The sequence below is a fragment of the Engystomops pustulosus genome, chromosome 2, assembly GCF_040894005.1.
Source record: "Engystomops pustulosus chromosome 2, aEngPut4.maternal, whole genome shotgun sequence".
In the NCBI taxonomy this organism is placed as follows: Eukaryota; Metazoa; Chordata; class Amphibia; order Anura; family Leptodactylidae; genus Engystomops; species Engystomops pustulosus.
Window position 1 is genome coordinate 71,899,572 of NC_092412.1, and position 20,618 is coordinate 71,920,189.

General features: G+C 39.7%; 1 protein-coding gene across 6 annotated transcripts in view; it reads right to left on the reverse strand.

Moving 5' to 3' along the window:
* The window catches only part of DGKH (diacylglycerol kinase eta), a 136,802-nt gene that overhangs the window by 12,168 nt on the left and 104,016 nt on the right, over positions 1 to 20,618 (reverse strand). For 5 of the 6 annotated variants that reach the window (XM_072135273.1, XM_072135274.1, XM_072135272.1 and 2 more), the window contains 11 exons: positions 18,455 to 18,565; positions 17,187 to 17,283; positions 15,971 to 16,078; positions 13,376 to 13,489; positions 12,285 to 12,419; positions 7,113 to 7,270; positions 6,080 to 6,185; positions 5,039 to 5,131; positions 3,879 to 3,998; positions 3,460 to 3,568; positions 1,212 to 1,342 (listed from right to left, as the gene is read on the reverse strand). In XM_072135273.1, coding sequence (XP_071991374.1) covers positions 1,212 to 1,342; positions 3,460 to 3,568; positions 3,879 to 3,998; positions 5,039 to 5,131; positions 6,080 to 6,185; positions 7,113 to 7,270; positions 12,285 to 12,419; positions 13,376 to 13,489; positions 15,971 to 16,078; positions 17,187 to 17,283; positions 18,455 to 18,565 — 1,282 coding nt within the window. The remainder of the gene's footprint in view (positions 1 to 1,211; positions 1,343 to 3,459; positions 3,569 to 3,878; positions 3,999 to 5,038; positions 5,132 to 6,079; positions 6,186 to 7,112; positions 7,271 to 12,284; positions 12,420 to 13,375; positions 13,490 to 15,970; positions 16,079 to 17,186; positions 17,284 to 18,454; positions 18,566 to 20,618) is intronic. The other variant, XM_072135276.1, reaches the window with a different exon arrangement.

Sequence of the window (20,618 nt, forward strand, 5' to 3'; positions counted from 1 at the left end):
CTTACAGGCCTTTAATTGCCTGGTGAAGTTCTAGAGCCCTTTTAAAAATATTGGCACCACATTCACCTTGCAACAGTCACTGGGCACTGTACCAGTCATTAGGGACTCTCTGAAGATTTTAGACAGCGGCACAGCAATAACAGAGCTGAGTTTTTAAGGGCTCTGGGGTGTTACCCATCTGGACCAAGAGCCTTGTACACATTTATTTTATTGAGCTCAGATTGGATCATGTCCATATTCAGCCAGTGTAGTAGATTACAGAATGCATGAACCACACTGGCACCACCCACTCCAGAAGTTTTCTTCTGGTCGACCACGGAATGTGGCCTAGCCCGGGTGCCAGAAAACTCAGTCTGTGCAACAGTTTTATAATAGTTGGTCTAACGTACGACTCCACAGTTCTCAACTACTCCAGATAAATCATCCAGCATGATGTACCCGGTGTAAAATAAGACTGTGTTGTCTATTCATCGACCAGTACAGAGTTATCTCCCTATTGTGCTGGCTTAGGGGGTCAAAAGTGTCACCAAGTTGCTGCAGTTATAGGGGTATTGGGCTGCTCTAATATTTGTCGTCGTCCCCCCACAACTTTTTGGAAGCTCCACACCGTTTAGTGGGTGCCATTGTTCCCTTGAGTCCAGTATCATTAGTGCATATGTATAATGTCCTGTTTTGTCAATGGGTTGAAAATTCTGAAAAATTTATAAAATCTGAAACATAATAATTCCAGTACCAAACTAGATTAGAAGTTGTATCAGCATTACGAGATGAAGAACATGAATAAAATATAAAATAAATAAAATAATAAAATATATAGCGCAACATGATGGATGCATTAGTTGATGGATGGAAAATATTGCCACATTACATGTGAAGACTGTAATAAAACACTAACTTGATTTTTCACCTTCCACACTGATCCCACTTTAGCTAAAATTGTCCAATTGTTTCAATGATACTGTAGATTAATTATGAATTTATTATCCATTGTAAAGGCTGTGTTCATGGTAGCGGTTATGCTGATGTTGAAGGCTGCAATGGCAGTGTAACACACAGGGAGTGCAGGCCACAGGACAGTGCAGATTAGTTACAGAGAGATTGTCATTTAAGCCAAGCTACAAGCACATAACAAGAAGGGGAAAGGAAAGAGGTGGAATTCCCACAAGAAGGAAAAAATCTTAAGAGCGGAAAAAGTAGCACAAAGGAAATACCTTAAGATCCCGCCTTTCCAGATGCACTAGCTCTGAACCTCGGATGTCATGACGGATGAAGATTTCTTTGTACTCTCCCAAATTGAGCAGATCCAGCCAAGCTGCAACTTCATCGGTGCCCCATTTTTGAACTAACAAAGTTAAGAGCAAAACCCCCTTTATTTTTAACATGCACAAATGCATAACAAGCATAGGTTAGGCCAAAGAGTGGAAAACAGAAATGCAGTGCTAGCAAAGGGAAAAGAGAAAAGGTATCAACAGACCTAATGGTTTGATCTCTAGTGCATGCAGGTTAAAATCGACAGTAACTCAAACAAATGTCTGTACAAGGGACTGGGTTTGTTGCTTTGCAGCCGTGCTTTCAGCTTCATTTCTCAATACAGAAAAGTTGTCAACTAATAGTAAACCATCCGTGAACAACAAAGAATTTGCTCTACAGGTTAGGATCAGTGGTGCAAGGTACATATTTTTGCTGTAAATCTCTACTGTAAGAACAGTCTTATACAAACTCAGTGAGTGGGTTCCAGTATGGAACTCAAGTGCATAACATACTTTATCCATACAAGTATTACTGGTATGAGCAGAGAGAAGTATTAGCGTAGAATTGTAGTGAAGAAAGAAAATTGTCACTTTTGGCATTATGGTCTTCTGTGTATTGGGTCATTTCAAAAGGGTTCAAGGAAAGAATAGATGGATCTTGTCAGAGTCAGTAATTTACTTTCCACTGCCCATTGAAATAGAGAAGTGTTCATTGACTTGTCTGAATTCACTTCTAAATCTTGGGCTGGAATGGAACAATCTGACTGCATCGTTATATAGGGTGAATTTTCTACAAAATGTAAAAACTTAAGCTTTAGTATTTAACTCCAGAGTCTAAGGTGTTTTCCATTACAAGGAAGGAACCTCTACAAGCACCATCTGTAAAGCAAATGGCAGGTTGTGACAGCACTCCTTATAGTACCTGTGATACACATGGAGGGAAATCAGTATACTCGAATACATAATCTGAATAAATATTATAATATTGAGTATATATGTACATTTCTGCCATTAACAGAACATACAGTATCAAGATAATATAGCAGAGTAGAGTAGCTGGGAAGTTGTATAAAACTGGGTAGACTGGGTTGAGGAGGTCCAGGGACTATTGTTTTTGGAAAAATATCTACACTTTGAACCAATATGACAAGTTGAAAATAAACTTAGTCCTACATAAAATAGGAGAGGGAGAGTATTATTGCAAATAATAATTTGATCCTTTATAGGACATATTTTATAATTTTCTGATGTTTTATTATAGTTCATGGATCCTCTCTCTACTCACACAGTATAATCAGTGCCAACAATATTCACAGATCGTCTTCTTAAAATGAAATTTATCTAAACAAAACATTTGGAAATAAGAATAAAGAAAACAAAACTTGTCACATGGAATGTATCAGATAGGCAAACCATTTTCCTTACTGAGGTCTCAATAAGCTTGGTCCTGCAAGGCTTCTGAGAAGAGGTGCCAAGGACTGATAACACAATAGAACAGGAAAAACAAAGGGAAATCTAATAGACTGCACGTTACCTCACTGGGATTGCTACCAAGAGTGGAACAGAATGAAAACTATGAATGGAGAGCCAGGGGAAGAGTATATAAGAGGAGAGGAGTAACTATAAGGTGGACTTCTCCTCACCATTGTAATAAGGAGAACAGTACAGGTGTCTGCTCTCTTGTTGTACAGTGCTCCTTAAAGGGAAGTACCATGTCACCAATGCATATATACTGTATATCTTCTGTATAGAAGAAGCCACTTTAATATCACCAAGTAGCAGTTGTTTTATCAACCACTTTTATCCATTTAATATCCACTAATACTGTAAACCACTAAGAATGTAAAGTAAATCCAAATCCTAATATGCAGCCAGAACTTATATTACCGTAAATCTACAAACTGACAAGTAAAGTTACACATAATTCAAACTGCTAGGGGTTTACCTACAAAACCTGAATGGAAGTTCTTTATGGATTTCACAAAAATTGCAGGCATGAAGAAATCAAGATATTTAATACAATAAACGATATAATACAGCACAGCTTTTCTAATGTTAAATAAGCATATTACACATGCGTATTAAAGGGTATGATATTATCACAAACCACAATTGTTTGTGTTTCATCAAACAACAATGTAAAATGGAGAAGACAACATAAACCCAGTGTGCCATCTGCCAAACACTACTGAGACTGGCCGAAACGTACCAGGCTGTGGGCTTGTCTTATGCTTCTGAGCTTTTTCCTTTTTAAACTTTGGCACTATACGAAATACTGTGCTTCTACTGTTCCTTTTTGTATATTCCATTGGAGGATCCTGTTTGTAATAAAATACTACAATTAGGAAAGCAAGTAGGGCTGATATTCCACATTATAGTAAGGCCTCATGCACACAAACATGTGTACAATACAGGCCGCAAACAAGTGGCTGTGGGATGTTTGTGTTTCCGCACAGTCCCGCTGCGGTTACGCACTTGCTGTATGGAGTCTGTGAATTAGCCACAATTTGTGCGCCCAAATACGGTCGTGTTCATGAGGTACAACACTGTATACATACGCCATTTTTACAATCTAAATGTCTCAAAAGTAATCCTTTATGGGCTCTTGCGAAATAATATCATATGTACCTCCTCCTCATCGGGCTGTAAGACATAGTAAAGCCAAGGAATCTCCGCTAGCTTAGTCAACTCTACTTCCACGTCATGCAGTGCATTGGACAAAAGCTCTTCATGATTGGCTTCCAGCTGCTGCAAAACCAAAGAAAAAAAAAAATCATGAAAAATTTGCAAAAAGATGTACAACTGATCTTAAGTGGTATTCTCTTCTAATAAGAGATAATTTATCAGTAACCCATCACTTTATGACCAGTTTTACCACACTAAGTCTACATTCACATTAACATATGCCCGTAGCTCGGCGGGCATACGTTCACTACAATGGAGAGGAGGAGTGGTGACCCCTCCCCTCTCTATTGTGATGCATCGTGCACGGTGCCATAACACAGGGAAAGATGGGACATGTCCTATCTTTTCTCAGTGTACGGAGCGGTACAGTGCCGCACCGTACCACTCTGTGCGCCCATTGACGGCCTATGGGGAACGTATTTACGACCGCAAGCTTGCGGCCATATATACGTTTCCTAATGGTCGTGTGAATGTAGCCTTAGACTACATTCATATAGCTGTGTGCTCGCCAAGGCTGGATCCCGGGTGTAAAAGATGGTCAAATGAGTTATCAGTAACCCAGCACTTCATGACCAGTCTTGCCACACCAAGACTACATTCATATGGTTGTGTGCTCACCATGGCCGATCCCGGGTGTAACAGAGGGCCAGGTAGAGGTGGTAGGGGGAGTGAGCACCCTCACTCCTCCCCATCTGCATACAAAGCAGAGAGGCCACGTCATAAGTCTGGACAATTATATAAGATGTTCTATATTTTGCAGCACTGGGGGGAATGGCACATGTTTTATTAAATGGGGCTATGAAATATTTTTTGATTATGGTGGATTAATTCCTGATTGTTCTTTCTTTTTCTATATTCAGTATAATGTTACTACACTTGAGTGGTGAAGATGGGTGAAGTGAAGGCTAGCTTTGAATTACATCGGGACTCCCATTACATTAGTCCTCGGAGAGCTTAGAATGATTAAAGAACATTTAAAAAAATGTATGGTTAAATCTTTCTACTATATAGTATGAGCAGTTTCACAAAATCATATACAGGATAAGATTGTAAAAGAGTGCCTAGGTTCCTAGTAACTATTGGTTGTATTTCCAATCTCTTACCAGTGGGACTCTCCCAACCAAGAGAGATTCAGTCTCATTGTGCAAAGCCTTCACATTCACTGCTACCTCTATAGCAGTGTTCCTAGTGAGATTCTAGAATTAGAAATGTACAACAACATTAGTTTAAAACAGCTTTGTGGGAAAAATAAGGTCAAATGTGATAGCGGCTTTCATTAAAGGAAACCTACCACTTCTGATGGTAGGTATGAGATGTAAACACCGGGCACCAGCTTACATTAGCTAGTGTTTTAAACCGCTATATCGCGGTTTAAACACTTTTTGATTTACATCCCCGAGGTAGCTTCGGCGCTGCGCACAGCCGTGCCCGCGCGCACCTCCATAGAAAGTGCCGGAGGCGTCACGCGCGCACGCAGCGCCGAAGCTACCTCAGGGCTGTAAATCAAAATGTGTTTAAACCGCGATATAGCGGTTTAAAACACTAGCTAATGTAAGCTCCGGCACCAGCTCACCCTGAGCTGGTGCCCGGTGTTTACATCTCATACCTACCTTCAGAAGTGGTAGGTTTCCTTTAAGAGAAGGTTTAGAGTTCATGTAAAGGAATGTTCAAAGTGAACAACCACTTTAAATGTGGGTATTGCTTAGATTTAGAACATGCATTTTCCTCTAACCTTGTATATGGCTCTAATGCAGCTAGCAGATACAAAGTGAGTGGAATGGTTAGGTTCTGATAAGCAAATTACTGCTGTACCTGGAATCCGATAAGAAAAGGTCTGCTGTACTGCCTACCAGAGCCTAACCATTCCACTAATTTCCATATGTGCTACAGGCATTGGTGTTTAACATATAGATACAGAGGCAAATACTTGTTACAAGATCTAGGACAGGATTACTAAGCCGAAATGTCACGAGTTAAAGAAAACAGTGATGCCTTATTGCAGACTGGGGGAGCTAACCCAATCCATAGGAACCACATCAATACAGTGGTGTAACTGAACATTTATAAATATATGGGGACACATTTTGGAAGTTGAAACTATGGACCATAAGATACAAATCAGACTATAACCTCTAGTGACCTACCTCAGGAAACCTGGGATTTGCTTTGTTTAGTGCATGTGAGCAGGCATTCACTGCATGTGCCAGCTCTTGCTCCAGTAAAGCATAGGTTTTTGCAGCTTCACATATTCTGGGAAGAAAAAAATAGTTTAGTTGTAATGGTTTGCAGATCTTCATCTACTGACATTACAATAAGTTGTGGACTTGGATTAACAGAATGTTTCATTTTGTTTAGCATCATTAGCTTTGGAAAAATATATTGTCCTTATTTAGAATATGTTGTTCAATGAAAATAATGGCAGCCATCATTTTGGCTAATATGTCCAGCTGTGCATATCCTAAAAAAAAATTGTAAAAAAAGAAAGAAAATCAACAAAATAATTCATGGAAACAGATGAACTTGTTGGAATTATAACAGTAATAAAACAAACTTGTTAAATGTAAAAAAAAAAATCAGCACCTTATGAAATAAATAGTATTTAAAGCTTAGTTTACTATCAAATGGCAATACCAACAATCTCCACTAGAGTTCCTCATTGTCTTACGGATACTGTATGCATGTGTGCTACCAGTGAATGTGACAGATTTCCTTAGAAACAGATGATAGAGAATACAGCAAATAACGTTTGCAGACATTCACATTCAGCTAAACATGCATTATCCAAGTTACTACAGTATTTGTACAGACACGTACTCTTCCCCTGCTCATGTATATTACCTTATAGGGCATATTCTCGCCCAAATGCCATAACTTGTTACACTGCCTAAAAAGCCAAAACTGAGCCAAAGATAAAAGTTGGTTTATTATTATTATTATATAATGTATTATATAGATTTACCTTTAAGTTATTGTACTGACATTTTCCAATTAAAACGTTTAGGGTGCAGTCAAGGATCGCTAGCACTGCACTTAAAAACGCTGTGCTAGTGTTCGGGGAAGGGCTGAGGAAGATACACACGCATATACATTTCTATGGAAACCAAGGCGGTCGGTAACCAGAACCTGGTGTCTTGCATTGTTTTAAATCTAGAACTTAATCCAGTAGATGGAGCCTACCTTGAAATGAGCTCTTCGGCAGCCTGTGAGCAGAGATTTATGAGTGTAACCTCTTCTTCTGAAGCCAAGTCCACTGAGTACAGGTGCTGGCGAAGGATAGGCTTACAGGTGTCATACTTCTGTTTATCTTCCCAAGACTTTAATGTATTTTCAAAGGCCTGTTCAGAGAACAATGTATAATCTTAGAAATCTGGAGTTACTTTTTATATCTAGAACAATTAATAAGCCACTTGAAATTTGTCTCAAAGGCGGAAATTTATCATAGGTAGTATGCCAGTTTTCTAAAGTAAAAAACAATGGAAAAGTCACAACTCCTGGAGCATGGGCAGGAGTTGTCACTTATAAAAGCTTCACGCCACATGAGCACAGCGCCCTGCATATTGGGCAGCACCTGGCGTAGAATTCAACCAGGCACCAGATACAGGCGGTCCCCAACTTACACATGGACCTCTGACCACTAACCTCTGGTGAAGCTCTCTACTTTATTTTATTTACAGGCAATGATCAGTAAGGTGTCTGTAATGAAGTTTTATCGATAATCCTTGTTCCCATGATAGCACAAAATTTAGAAAATCAAATTGTAACAGAAAAAAATTTCTTTGTCCGCAGGTACATTTATAGAATATACCAGTTCCGACTTACATACAATTTCAGCTCTACCACTAAACTACAGATACTCCTGCTCCTTCACAGAGCTCACAGCCTGGAGAGCTGATATCAGTGGGAGAGGGATGAGCTGTATAGGGCTGAGGAGACTAAAGCACAGACAAGTCACATGTTACTAAATGCAGCCAAACCAAAGCCCAACCCCTAGGACTACACAGAGGATTCTGTCAGGGTGCAAGGTAAGTTATAACACAACAATTATATTGTAATGCAAATGCTTAGAGAAAGCAGAAAGGCAGATTTGCACTGCAGGTGTGATGGGTTTCTGCAACTTGTCTTTAGTGAAAATGAGGAACCTGGTGATAAGTTCCCTTTAAGTTTGTAGGTGTATTTCCCAAATGCCTAATGGTGGGGTCACATGTAGCACTTTGCAGTTTACGTTTAAAAGTGCAATGAACGCGCACGGGGGGGGGGGGGGGGGGGGGTTGGAGGTCACGCTCAGATCGCATATGTGTTTTTTATGGAAACACATGTGATTGGTATTTAGCACCTGGTGTCTTGTATTGTTTAAAATCAAGACACCAGGTACTGGTTACCGATCGCATATGCATTCTGGGAAACCCATGTGATCAGGCCATGGCATACCGCTATGTGCTTTCATTGCACTCCTAAACGGAATCAAAGCATTATGTGTCACTGCAAACTAAAAATTAAACAGGACCAACGGGTGGTTTAATGTCCTGACATGCTTCTTTTGAGGGTGCATTCACACATGGCAACGCATGCATTTTGAAACGCATTGCAAAAGTAAAGAAGAGGAGATTTTGCAATTACATTGTGATAATGCATGCATTCTGTAAAACACAATGTTAACAGCAATGTAAATCAGGCAAATCTACTCCTCTCAGCTGTTGTAATGCATTTCAAAATGCTTGCATTAACACCACATGTGAAAGCTCCCTGAAAATGAAGGAGTAATAAGATGTACCCTTATGTCTTGTTCCGCATGGGGGAGTATGAAGAGGGCTCAAAGGCTAAACCCTCTTCATACTCACCGGACGTTTGCTTCAAAATGAAGCAAGCACCCGTCGCCAACACCCGCAAATGGTGCTAGCACCGATCGTGGGTGTCAACCCTTTGATCGCCGCTGCCAAAGCTGCCGGCGGTATTAACGAGCGAGTGGAGTGTGGGCACCGCCATCTTGGTTCCGAGCGAACCGTTGCCATGACAGCCTCGGGTCACACAAAGATCCGAGGCCATCATGATCAAGGCCATCTATTACAATGTGCGATTTGCACATTATAATAGATGGTGTGCAAAATCCACTTATACTGCCATACTGTAGTATGGCAGTATATGGTAGGATCAATCAGACAACCTAGGGTTAAAGTACCCTGGGAGTCTGAAGACAGAAGACGGCAAAATGAAGAGTTTTGTTTTTGTACAGGAGGTTTTAATTTGTGTAAATGTATGAAAACATTATAAAACCTATACAAATTTGTTATCCCTGTGATCGTACGGACCCAATGAATGAAGTAGACATGTAATTTGGGGCGCTCAGTGAAATCCGTAAAATCAAAGCCCACAAGAAATGGCGCAAATGTGTTTTTTCATAGTTTTCACTGCATTCAGAATTATTTTTCCCGCTTTCCAGTACACAGCATAGAATATTAAATACCATCACTATGAAGTGCAATTTGTTACGCAGAAAACAAGCCATTACAGAGCTCTTTACATGGAAAAATAAAAAAAGTTTTAGATTTTTAAAGGAGGGGAGTGAAAAATAAAGATGCCAAAACAAAAAAGGGCTTGGTCCTTAAGGGGTTGCCTATGGGTAAGGTCTATAATACCAAATGAAACCATGTAACTGCATTAAATAGTAGATGTCCTAAAGGGGTATTCTGGAACTATGAGAACATTGACTGCTTTGCCCCAGTATCACATTTCAAAATATAAAAAATGATGCAAAGATACGCAAGTATTCTTTGCTTAAAACATCTTTCTTTTGGATATAATTAAAAACACTTAGGTTTGTCTATCTTCACAGTTTGCGTGTCTGCACTACATAACAAGCTACAAAATACGGCAGAAAATCCATCTGACAGATTTTCTGAAAACCTTGGGTTTTTTGAACTAGTCTTTCTGATCTTTTTTTAAGCCTTTTAAGCAGATTTATGGCCAAATTAAAATGCAACCAGAAAGATTTGCTAGTGAAAAGCTGCAGCTGAATATACATACAAGTATAAGCCGAGGCCCCTAATTTTACCACAAAAATCTGGGAAAACCTATTGACTCGCGTATAAGCCGTGGGTGGGAAATGCATTGGTCACAGACCCCCCCAGTATATAGCCTGCCGGACCCTGTCCCATAGTATATAGCCTGCCGGACCCTGCCCCATAGTATATAGCCAGCACCTGTCCCCCAGTATATAGCCTGCCAGCCCATATCCCTCAGTATATAGCCAGCCCCCTGTCCCAGTATATAGCCAGCCCCCTGTCCCAGTATATAGCCAGCAGCGGGGGAAGCCAGAAAGGTGAGTTTTCATATTTTTTTTACTCGAGTATAAGCCGAGTTTGGGTTCTCAGCACATTTTTTGTGCTGAAAAACTAGGCTTATACTCGAGTATATATGGTGTGTATATATATACACTCACCGGCCACTTTATTAGGTACACCTGTCCAACTGCTCGTTAACACGTAATTTCTAATCAGCCAATCACATGGCGGCAACTCAGTGCATTTAGGCATGTAGACATGGTCAAGACAATCTCCTGCAGTGCAAACCGAGCATCAGTATGGGGAAGAAAGGTGATTTGAGTGCCTTTGAACGTGGCATGGTTGTTGGTGCCAGAAGGGCTGGTCTGAGTATTTCAGAAACTGCTGATCTACTGGGATTTTCACGCACAACCATCTCTAGGGTTTACAGAGAATGGTCCAAAAAAGAAAAAACATCCAGTGAGCGGCAGTCCTGTGGGCGGAAATGCCTTGTTGATGCCAGAGGTCAGAGGAGAATGGGCAGACTGGTTCGAGCCAGTGACTCAAATCGCCACCCGTTACAACCAAGGTAGGCAGAAGAGCATCTCTGAACGCACAGTACGTCGAACTTTGAGGTAGATGGGCTACAGCAGCAGAAGACCACACCGGGTGCCACTCCTTTCAGCTAAGAACAGGAAACTGAGGCTACAATTTGCACAAGCTCATCGAAATTGGACAGTAGAAAATTGGAAAAACGTTGCCTGGTCTGATGAGTCTCGATTTCTGCTGTGACATTCGGAAGGTAGGGTCAGAATTTGGCGTCAACAACATGAAAGCATGGATCCATCCTGCCTTGTATCAACGGTTCAGGCTGGTGGTGGTGGTGTCATGGTGTGGGGAATATTTTCTTGGCACTCTTTGGGCCCCTTGGTACCAATTGAGCATCGTTGCAATGCCACAGCCTACCTGAGTATTGTTGCTGACCTTGTCCATCCCTTTATGACCACAATGTACCCAACATCTGATGGCTACTTTCAGCAGGATAATGCGCCATGTCATAAAGCTGGAATCATCGCAGACTGGTTTCTTGAACATGACAATGAGTTCACTGTGAAGTGATGCACTAATCTACCCAGTCATGTGGAGTCCATTCTCCATATATAACTTCTTCCTCCCTCTATCCATCACTTAGCGTCATATTACCTTCAGTATTAATAGCACACAACTCACTTTATCTTATAACTTCCCCCAATAAACCCTACTGAAAATACCAGTCCTGCACACATCCACAGTGATGCAAGACGTCAGTGTTTTGAACACGTTGTGACAGATGTCACTGCTCAGCGGTCTATAACTACGCAGAGTGAAAAATAACATCTCACATTGATTGATGACATTGCTGCGAGATTCAATTACTGGAACCGCATACAGGAAAATACTTCTTAGTAGATAGGTTTGGGTTCTAAAATCCTTTAACATTAACTGATTGGCACTATATTTCAGTGTGCTGATGAATAATTATTTCAAAATGGGTTTTCCAGAAGAAAAAAAAAATATATAATGCAGGTCCAAAAGGGTTACAATTTTTTTTTTCAATAAAAAAATAGTAGGAAAAACAGGGATTGAAGAAGCACCGTGTTCGGTTTTTAGGCCATTTTGACTCCTTCTTTCTCTTCAAACCCCATTAAACAGGTTAGATATCCCAAACGCAGTTAGATTGGGACATTTGTCATCCATTTTATGAAAAGTGGTAAAATGTAGCAGAACATATAAATTCAATATATTTGAAATGTATAGAATTTCTGATGCCATATTGGTACATATCTACACCATCACATAGCAAATTATGGATTGCTAACTAAAGCAGAAGAGTACTAGCTATCCATTTATGGAAGCAAAGGCATAAGCCTGTTCCAGAACGAAATTATCTCATGAATTATGTGCCTTGGATATTAGAATGAGACAAGAAATTACGGCATTATTCAAAACTGAGAGAATCCAGCTAAAGGAAGATTAATAACCATCAAACCAATAAAAAATGGTAATGAAACAGATATTTATCACAGAGAGTAATGACATTTTATGGACTTACTCTGTCTCTAGTTAACATCTGAGCCCTGTTTTTGTGCACAATTTTAATCACCCCAGGAGGCTGGATCCAAGCTTCTCCATCAACCTGTACAGGAACACCTTCTTCTCCAAGTATTGTGATCTTCACTGATCGACACTGGAAGGGAAAACAACCAAGTAAAATAACGGATGTACTACGGTAACTTGTATGGGGCTACCCATCTATCTATAGAACCAATGCTTCTAGGACAGATTATATTCATAAAGGGCAGAATTAAGGTAGGTGGAGACCCCTTGTACAAACTCTGGGGAATGTAGCCCAGACAGTGGTACACATTAGCATTCTAAATTTTCATTAACATTCTAAACTGGCACAGTGACAGTAGTACCAACTACTCGTGGTAGCGGCCAGTCCCACACGCCCCTCCATCCCGGAGCTGTGAGCTGACTGTCAAACTTTGCTAGTGGATTCCCCTTATAAAATGGGGGCGGGTCCGGGGAGACCTCCCTATAATCTATCCCTGTCTCTATGTCCATCCTATTGGAGCATGCCTCCCCAAAACTCCAAAATCCCATTTAAATCTAGTATCTCTATATAGTTTACACCTGCAGATTACATACTCCATTATTAACAGAAAAAAAAGTGCAGAAGGTTACAGTTTTCACTTTCTATTACACTCTCCTTAAAATAAGAGTGTAACTTAAAGCCCAGACACACTCTGTGAGCCTTAGCCTTACTTGTAGTCCCTACAAAATTAACAAAGTTGACCCACGCGCTTCTCTAGGCTTTAATCGATGGGAAAGATTCACAGGGGCTGTATGCAAAATATGGTTGGTGAAGTCAAAGCAAAAAGACACAACAAAGGATGCAGCGAGTTAGAAGAAGCCTGCTAATAAAATGATAAAATCTGGCTTTTCACCACCATTTTCCAAAGATAATTTGCATCCAATATTTAGCGATTTATGAAAAACCCAAAGCCCTAGAGTGTGAAAATACTGAGTTGAAAGTTTATCTAACTGAGGTTTCTTCAGGGTACATTCATCTCTGGAAGGTTAGCTATGAAGATTACGAGAATCTCCATATGAGCATGTTAATACCTTTTACCCACTTACTTGAGCTATTCTGTGATGCTGAAGCTTGATTACCCTGGATACCGCCATCTGCATGCTCCCAAATACTGCCACCACCTCCAAGATTTTGTCATCAAATGAAGGAGCACCAAATATCTGGGGTGAGCAAAAAGTAATGTATTTTATCACATATATTTTCCAACATTCTCAAAGATTTTACCAATTTATTTAGTTCTGGACCTTGAGAGCAATGTACCCTTACTGACAGCTAGCAGCAGGGAGCACCATTAAAAGGTTAATTGTGAAGATACAAAAAGAAATCCTTGTATCATTAATCTAACTGGAGGTTGAAATAAGAATTAGATTTTCAATTAAATATTCAAACTTAATATACAGTAGTAGAAAAATTGTCATTTTATTAAAGGAAAAACCTTTTATTGGGACCTACCGCAATAGGACCTTCTCTATATTTTGCTGTCCAACTCGGTCACAGTGTGGCGAGTTTCTTTGGGGCACATTTATTATGCAGTCCACGCCAGAACTTATTTAGGAAGTATCTGCGCTAATGTGTCGCGGCTGAACTATGCACAATACGGTGCACAGAAAGGGGTGTCTTGCTGCGCATTCGCACCGAGCGCTAAATTTATGTCGGCAAGTCCACCAGAAATGTGGTGCACGCCCCTTGAAAAAATCTGGTGCACAGAGTTCCTGCACTTTGGTCCAGTCTTCATGAATGTGTCTTCGCTGCACAGTAAGTAAGGCAAAATGCATGTAGTGCAGTCTTCCTTACGACTGCAGTAAATATGGGCCTTTGTGCTCAGCATGGAGTGACCCGCTGCCATAGTCCTCTGTGGGGGCTGTGATCTAACCACAATTTGTACGCCATGATCACAGGCCCCAATTGGAATGTGTGAATGGAGCCGAAACTAGTGGTTTCATCAGGAATCAAATCATCGCTTCATGTTTTGGACCTCCACAAAGCAGTCATTAAATTGTCAGCACTAGTGACCCATTTTCACTAATCTTTTGAGAAAATGACAGTGAGAGGACAAAATATAATGGGCAGTAGTCTTAAAACTTGGGAGATATTTATATACAATTTTATATCATTCTACAACAATTGTGATGAATGATAATAACAATGATGCTGGGAAGGAACAGGAAATATATAAATGTAATTACTCATTGAGTAAACTATTCTCAGATTGATACTATAAATATGTGACATAGCATATAGATGACTAAAGCGATGTGTCATATTATAGCAAAACACTGAGCCATGAAATCATAAGAGAAATGGAGCAAGCTCACAAGCTAATATAATAGTATGTATTTATAATTAAAAAATCCATACTTTCTGATAATCATTTCTTAAAATTGTGTCTTTCACTTTGTGTTGTGTTATTTCTGTATAAAATGACAAGACATTAACATTCCTTATAAAGTTAATTAATATAAAGGAGGAATGATAGTGGATCGGCTCACAAAGCAGAAAATGTCCTATGATATAAAGATGCACTTTCCAAAAAAAAAAAAAAAAAAAAAAAAACAAGCTAGAAGAGGCAACTAATCCTAATTAAAGGAAGTCTACCACCTTCACCAAGAGTTATAATCTGCCGTCAGCATGTTATTAAGAAATGCGATGTGATTTCTAGCATACATGTATTATATCTGTCCATTATTCTATTTCTGAGATATTCCCATTTTAATCCCAATGCCAATGAGGCAATTGGTGCACTAAGGCTCTCAGCGCTTGGAGCACTGCTATTCAAACCTAAATACGTAACTTCCCTCTTACTCCTGTGCCACCTTATGACAAATCTCCTGCTAATCTGACCGGAATAGCAGTGCTCCAGGAGCCAAGGACAGAACGTTGCTGAACAAATTACCTCATTAGCACACCTTTTGTCAGTACCACAAAATAAGGGCGGCTTTAAGTAGTCAAAAGGACAAAAGTTCATTATTAACAAAGGAAGCCAATGATACCATAAGGCATACAATTACAGAGCTATATTTAGATTTGTAAAGCTTTGTTCGTAGTTAATGGGTTGGTCCATTTTTCTACTGCTATAGGCTTGCCCCTTGCTTCTTTTAACCTGCAGACATCTAAAACCCTTAGGCTATATTCACACTGCCGTTGCCCGCCGTACCGTACCGTAGCTCACCCCCGCCCCTCTCCATAGGAACCTATGGCGCACGGCCCCGTATTACGGGAAAAGATAGGACAGGTCCTATCTTTTTCCCGGGTACGGAACGGTACGGTGCAGCACACGTGCTGCACCGTACCGCTCCCGTAGGGTGCCGTGCGCCCATAAGAGTGTATGGGGGACGTATATCGAATACCACATTACAGGACATTCATAAAGAGTTTTCTTATCACTGGGCAATCTGCTATAAAACTACAACGTCATCATGAGACCAGGAAAAGTCATTGTTATTTTAGTTTTTTTCTAGTACGACAAGATTCCTGCTCTGCAGGCATAGAATTTCCCACGCCGAAAATAGCCCCAGTATGTGGAATCTGCAGCAAGCTACTAGACTAAGAATACCAACAGGAAAGTAAAGTGTAACCAGATCTCAAATGACGCAGCATGAAAAAGCCATGTAAAAGATAAAGTCTTCCTCTGTTCTACTTACATCATCCTCTTTAGTTCCACCCCAGAAATTGGTGCCGCCAGCATAGCTAGGGATGTTTAACACTGCAATGCCCTGGAGACTTGGAAGAGGGATGTACTGACCATCACACTGCCAAGCATAAAACAATGGAGAAAAGGAACAAATGAGGCTGTGCATTCAATAAATTCTGGTCTTGCAGACTATGCATAGCGTAAGTAGACCAAAAATGAAGCACATACCCTAACCCCTAGAAATACAGCAAAAAGTTACTCTTGTTACAGCTACATTTTGTAGTGACACTGTATAGTGTTTGTACAGTACATATTTTATACACATTTTACACCATGCTAATGTTCCCAATAGCGAGGAATGAAAAAGATTTCTCCAGCAGCCAGCCCTTTCTGACTATGAAAACCACTGATTCCTCTGCACTTTGCAGTGTGAGGTCAGACTAAAAAGTGCCATAAAACTAAAACAAATTACAATAAGCCAAATAAACATTTATATATAATCTTTCAAGATTTTAACCATGTAAAACTACAGACAAGTAAATCAGCAGCCCTGGGAAACTATGTAACCTTTGTGTGTGTTGTTACTAGCAGCAGTACAGTACTGTGAATTACAAGTGCACCTGCATTGTGCTCACACTGCTGTGTTCTTAGCTCTCTGACTTAAAGCTCTTTCACATTGGCGTTTTTTTTCACATCATTTTTCACTGAAACCATTCTGGCTCATAGACACACACAGATTTATTTGGTCTTCCTGTCTTTAGTGATTTTTCATTCTTTTGAATGTGTTGTTTCACACAAAAAGGTCAGGTTCAGTGGAGAAAAACTGGATTGTTAATAAGTACATTGGAAAGAATGGTCCAATGAAAAATCACTAAAGCCAGGAAGAGGAAACCAATCTCTGTGTCTATAAGCCAAAATGGGTTCAGTGAAGAAAAGGCAATGTCAAACCGCCTCTAAAAATCTATACCTCCCCTGGTGATTACTGAAGTATTCAAAAGCAGAAGGACAGCTAAATGTAGAGAGCAAAGAGCACAGTTCTGCTGCTGTAAACAAAACACACAAAATGTATGATTAAACAGCTCTCCGGGGATCCTACCAAATTTTTTGCAAAGTAAAAATTGAGGATTTCATTAAATTCATCCACTTATTCCTTGTTACATATAATTTGACTTCAAAGTTCTGGCACAATTGGTTATTTCCTTTAAGATTGATCCGCTCCCTGTTACCTCCAGCTGAACCTTTTGCTCCAAGTTCTTATAAGTTCTCTGTAGCAACTCTTTGGTTCCTAGGACTCCGTACCACATCATGTTTTTTGTACGGCTTCTGTAATAAATAAAGAAAATATGCAGTCATTATATGAAATAATCATTAAACTAATTTAGAGGAAGTCACAGATTTTGGGTTTTAGCAGTATTAAAATAAATTAATCTCACTAATACAACCTGTAGTCGTGTAGAGTATATTGGGGACTGTCACTGGAATGCTTGTATTTATACTACTAGAAATTATTATGCAGGGAATGCTTATTTGCCTAATCTGAACAGTTTACTGTAGAAAATGTGAAACACTTTTAGTGCAATTTGAGCAAAGAATTCTGATGTGCATGCTTTATGCCAGTGATGGCTAACCTTTTAGAGCCTCAGTGCCCAAACTTTAACCAAAAGCCACTTATTTATTGCAAAGTGCCAGCACAGCAATTTAGGCAGTTATTTATTTCTTCTTGTTCTTTGACAACTTTCAATCATTCAGCCTCCTAAAAGACAACAACGCAGTTGAAAGGAAGAGGGCAAATTCACCTATCATTTTAGGAAGATTCTGCAGACAGATTCTTTGAGTCCTGTCTGGTGAACTTCATTCTGGGGTGATGGCCCGGGTGCCCACAGAGAGGGCTCCAAGTGCCGCCTCTGGCACCCGTGCCATAGGTTCTCCACCACTGCTTTATGCTATATTGTTTTAGAAGGGGCATGGATTTAGATGCAGCATTACATGCAAAAAAATGTAAAATAAATATATAAAAAATAAATAAAAATATTTTAAAGTAAAATAAGAAGTCGAATAAATGCTGAAAATTCAGTCAGGTTAAAAGATACACCATATGAGGTGCACCACAGAGTCACTAGGATTTAGCATTTGGTAGGTTGTCCAACTTTACAATATTTAACTATAAGACAGATTGGTATCTGCCTCACTGCACTTATGCAGTTAATCAAAACTTACTAGGGCAGATTTATCAAAAATGCCATAAGCTTAGACAGTCTTCTGCTGCGACAGATTTAGTAGTCTGTACTTAGAGCCTCCTATTACTTGGTGCAGAAAATTTACCATTTTTGTCTAGATTTTATGACACATCTTAGGCCACTCCTGCTTTTAGCACCAGTTTGGTGCACCAGTTGCAAAAGTTTCTTAAACCTTTGGATAAATATGGTGCAGTTTTACAGTAAACAGGTTTATAAATTCCCTACTTTGTATGTATAAAGCAATTAATTCCTATTACCTGCACTTTTCTGGGTGCTCCTCACGTTTGTTATTAAATTCTAGGGAAATTTTCGCATCTAAACCGATACCAAAATAGTTGTTCATCACACACTTTTCTGAGTATCCTTCCCTGTTGAAGAAAGGTGAGAAGAGTTACCTAACTATAAAATAAATGAGGCAACACAAATAACTTATTATGACAAATAAATTATTACTGTTGGAGAATAATTAAAAAAAACAAACAAAAAAACATGATTATATGATAATAAAAAGAAACCAAGTAAAAATGTAGAGTGACCTCCCATATGCTCAGGGTCTGGGACAAGTATCATATTCTCCAATCCTGTCACCACCTCCCATCAGTGTGGTTTGCAGTAGTGTCTGCACTTGGATAACTATTGCCATGAGTGCCAAAGCAAACTACACTGAAGGGTTGATGGGGGGAAAGTATAATAAAAAAAATATACTAATCAATTAAATAGCGAGAGTGAAGTATGCCTCTATCCCTACTGATTTGACACAATGGCAGGTCCTTTTTAGACAATTATAGTGTATTTATGCTCTGGCCATTATCATGTATTTCAGAGATGACACAAGGAATTTTATTCAAGGGAATAGCAGTGTAATATGTTTTCCAAAGTAGAAACTGAAAAGTAAAAAGGTCTATTCACTTTATAGATGTTGTCTGAGACCTATAAAAAAACAGATATGTAGCCGGAGGCTGCCCGATACAGTGCTGGGAATGGTGTTAGATGGCCATGGCCAACCTGAAGCTGGTCTGAGTTCAGCTTCCATGCCCCTGTAAACAAACAGGGGCTCGGTCCAGAGAGACTGCAGCACGGGGCACACCCAGGGACTGTGGAGGTAAATACAAGTTTTATTTTTTTTTTTTTTAGGAACATAGCCGTTTTTCATAGGTCTCAGACAACCCCTTTAAAAGGAAATCTACCATCAAAATCAAGTATGAACCAGTGACACTTACTCATAGATTCATTCACTGTGACTGTGGTAATCTTCTTATATGTGTTATCGATAGCTTCCTTCCTCCCTAGATCAAGTTTTAAAATTTTGCTAATGAGCCAGAAGGGCTCTGGAAGTGTTGATAGAGCCCCCATGTGCTGCAGATTCACTGGCTTTTATACTGTGTAGAAGCCTCCCTCCGCCTGCCACTGTGTTCTGAAACTTTATCTGCTGCAGTGAGCTTACAGAAGGCTGGGGGAAGGGGACATGCAAAGGGAACAGAGGGAAGATGTGCTTCCTTTGAAGAGTAAGTGCCAGTAGTTTATCATGCTTGATTGAGATTTCCTTTAAGGGGTTGTCTTATTTGAATAATTCTTGAAAGGTGGACTTAAAAAAAAAACAACTTAGGTTTTCTGTCAGGTCTCACCAATACTGACAGGGTCTGTTTGCTGTAAGTGTAATCCTCTAATAAGAGACTTTCCCCTTTTCTGGCAACCAACAGACTGATTGAAAATACAGCTGCATGAATGTGCCATCACTAAGGCTCATCTGCTGCACTGTGTGTGTGACTATTAACCAATAATTATCTTTTACAAACTGGTGGTTTAGCTTATTGTAGTTTATAATTATTCTATCCAGTCAATTAAAAGCCAGCATAAAGCTTATTAACAGCAGTCAATTTAAGCACAAGTAACAGTAGTGTAAACCAAAGTGGAAACAGAAGTGTATAGCAGCAGCCCAGACATCTCAAGACAAAACTGAGATTTCTGACCATCTAGGAATCATAATAGTCTATTAAGCTATAAGTTTTCACATTCAGGTTGTTTGACACCTTTTTGAAGTCAAAAAGGCATCAACTAAAGGGGAAAAAAATTATTACAGTACAGTCTAAATGTTTGGACACACCTTCTCAGAGTTTTCTGTATTTACATGACTATAAAAATTGTAGATTCACACTGAAGGCACCAAACTAGGAATTAACACATGTGGAATTATATACTTAACAAAAAAGTGTGAAACAACTGAAAATGTCTTATATTCTAGTTTCTTCAAAGTAGCCACCTTTTGGATGATTACTGCTTTGCACAATCTTGGCATTCTCTTGATGAGCTTCAAGAGGTTGTCACCTGAAATGGTCTTCCAACAGTCTTGGAGGAGTTCCCCAGAGACGCTTAGCACTTGTGGGTCCTTTTGCCTTCACTCTGTGGTCCAGCTCACTCCAA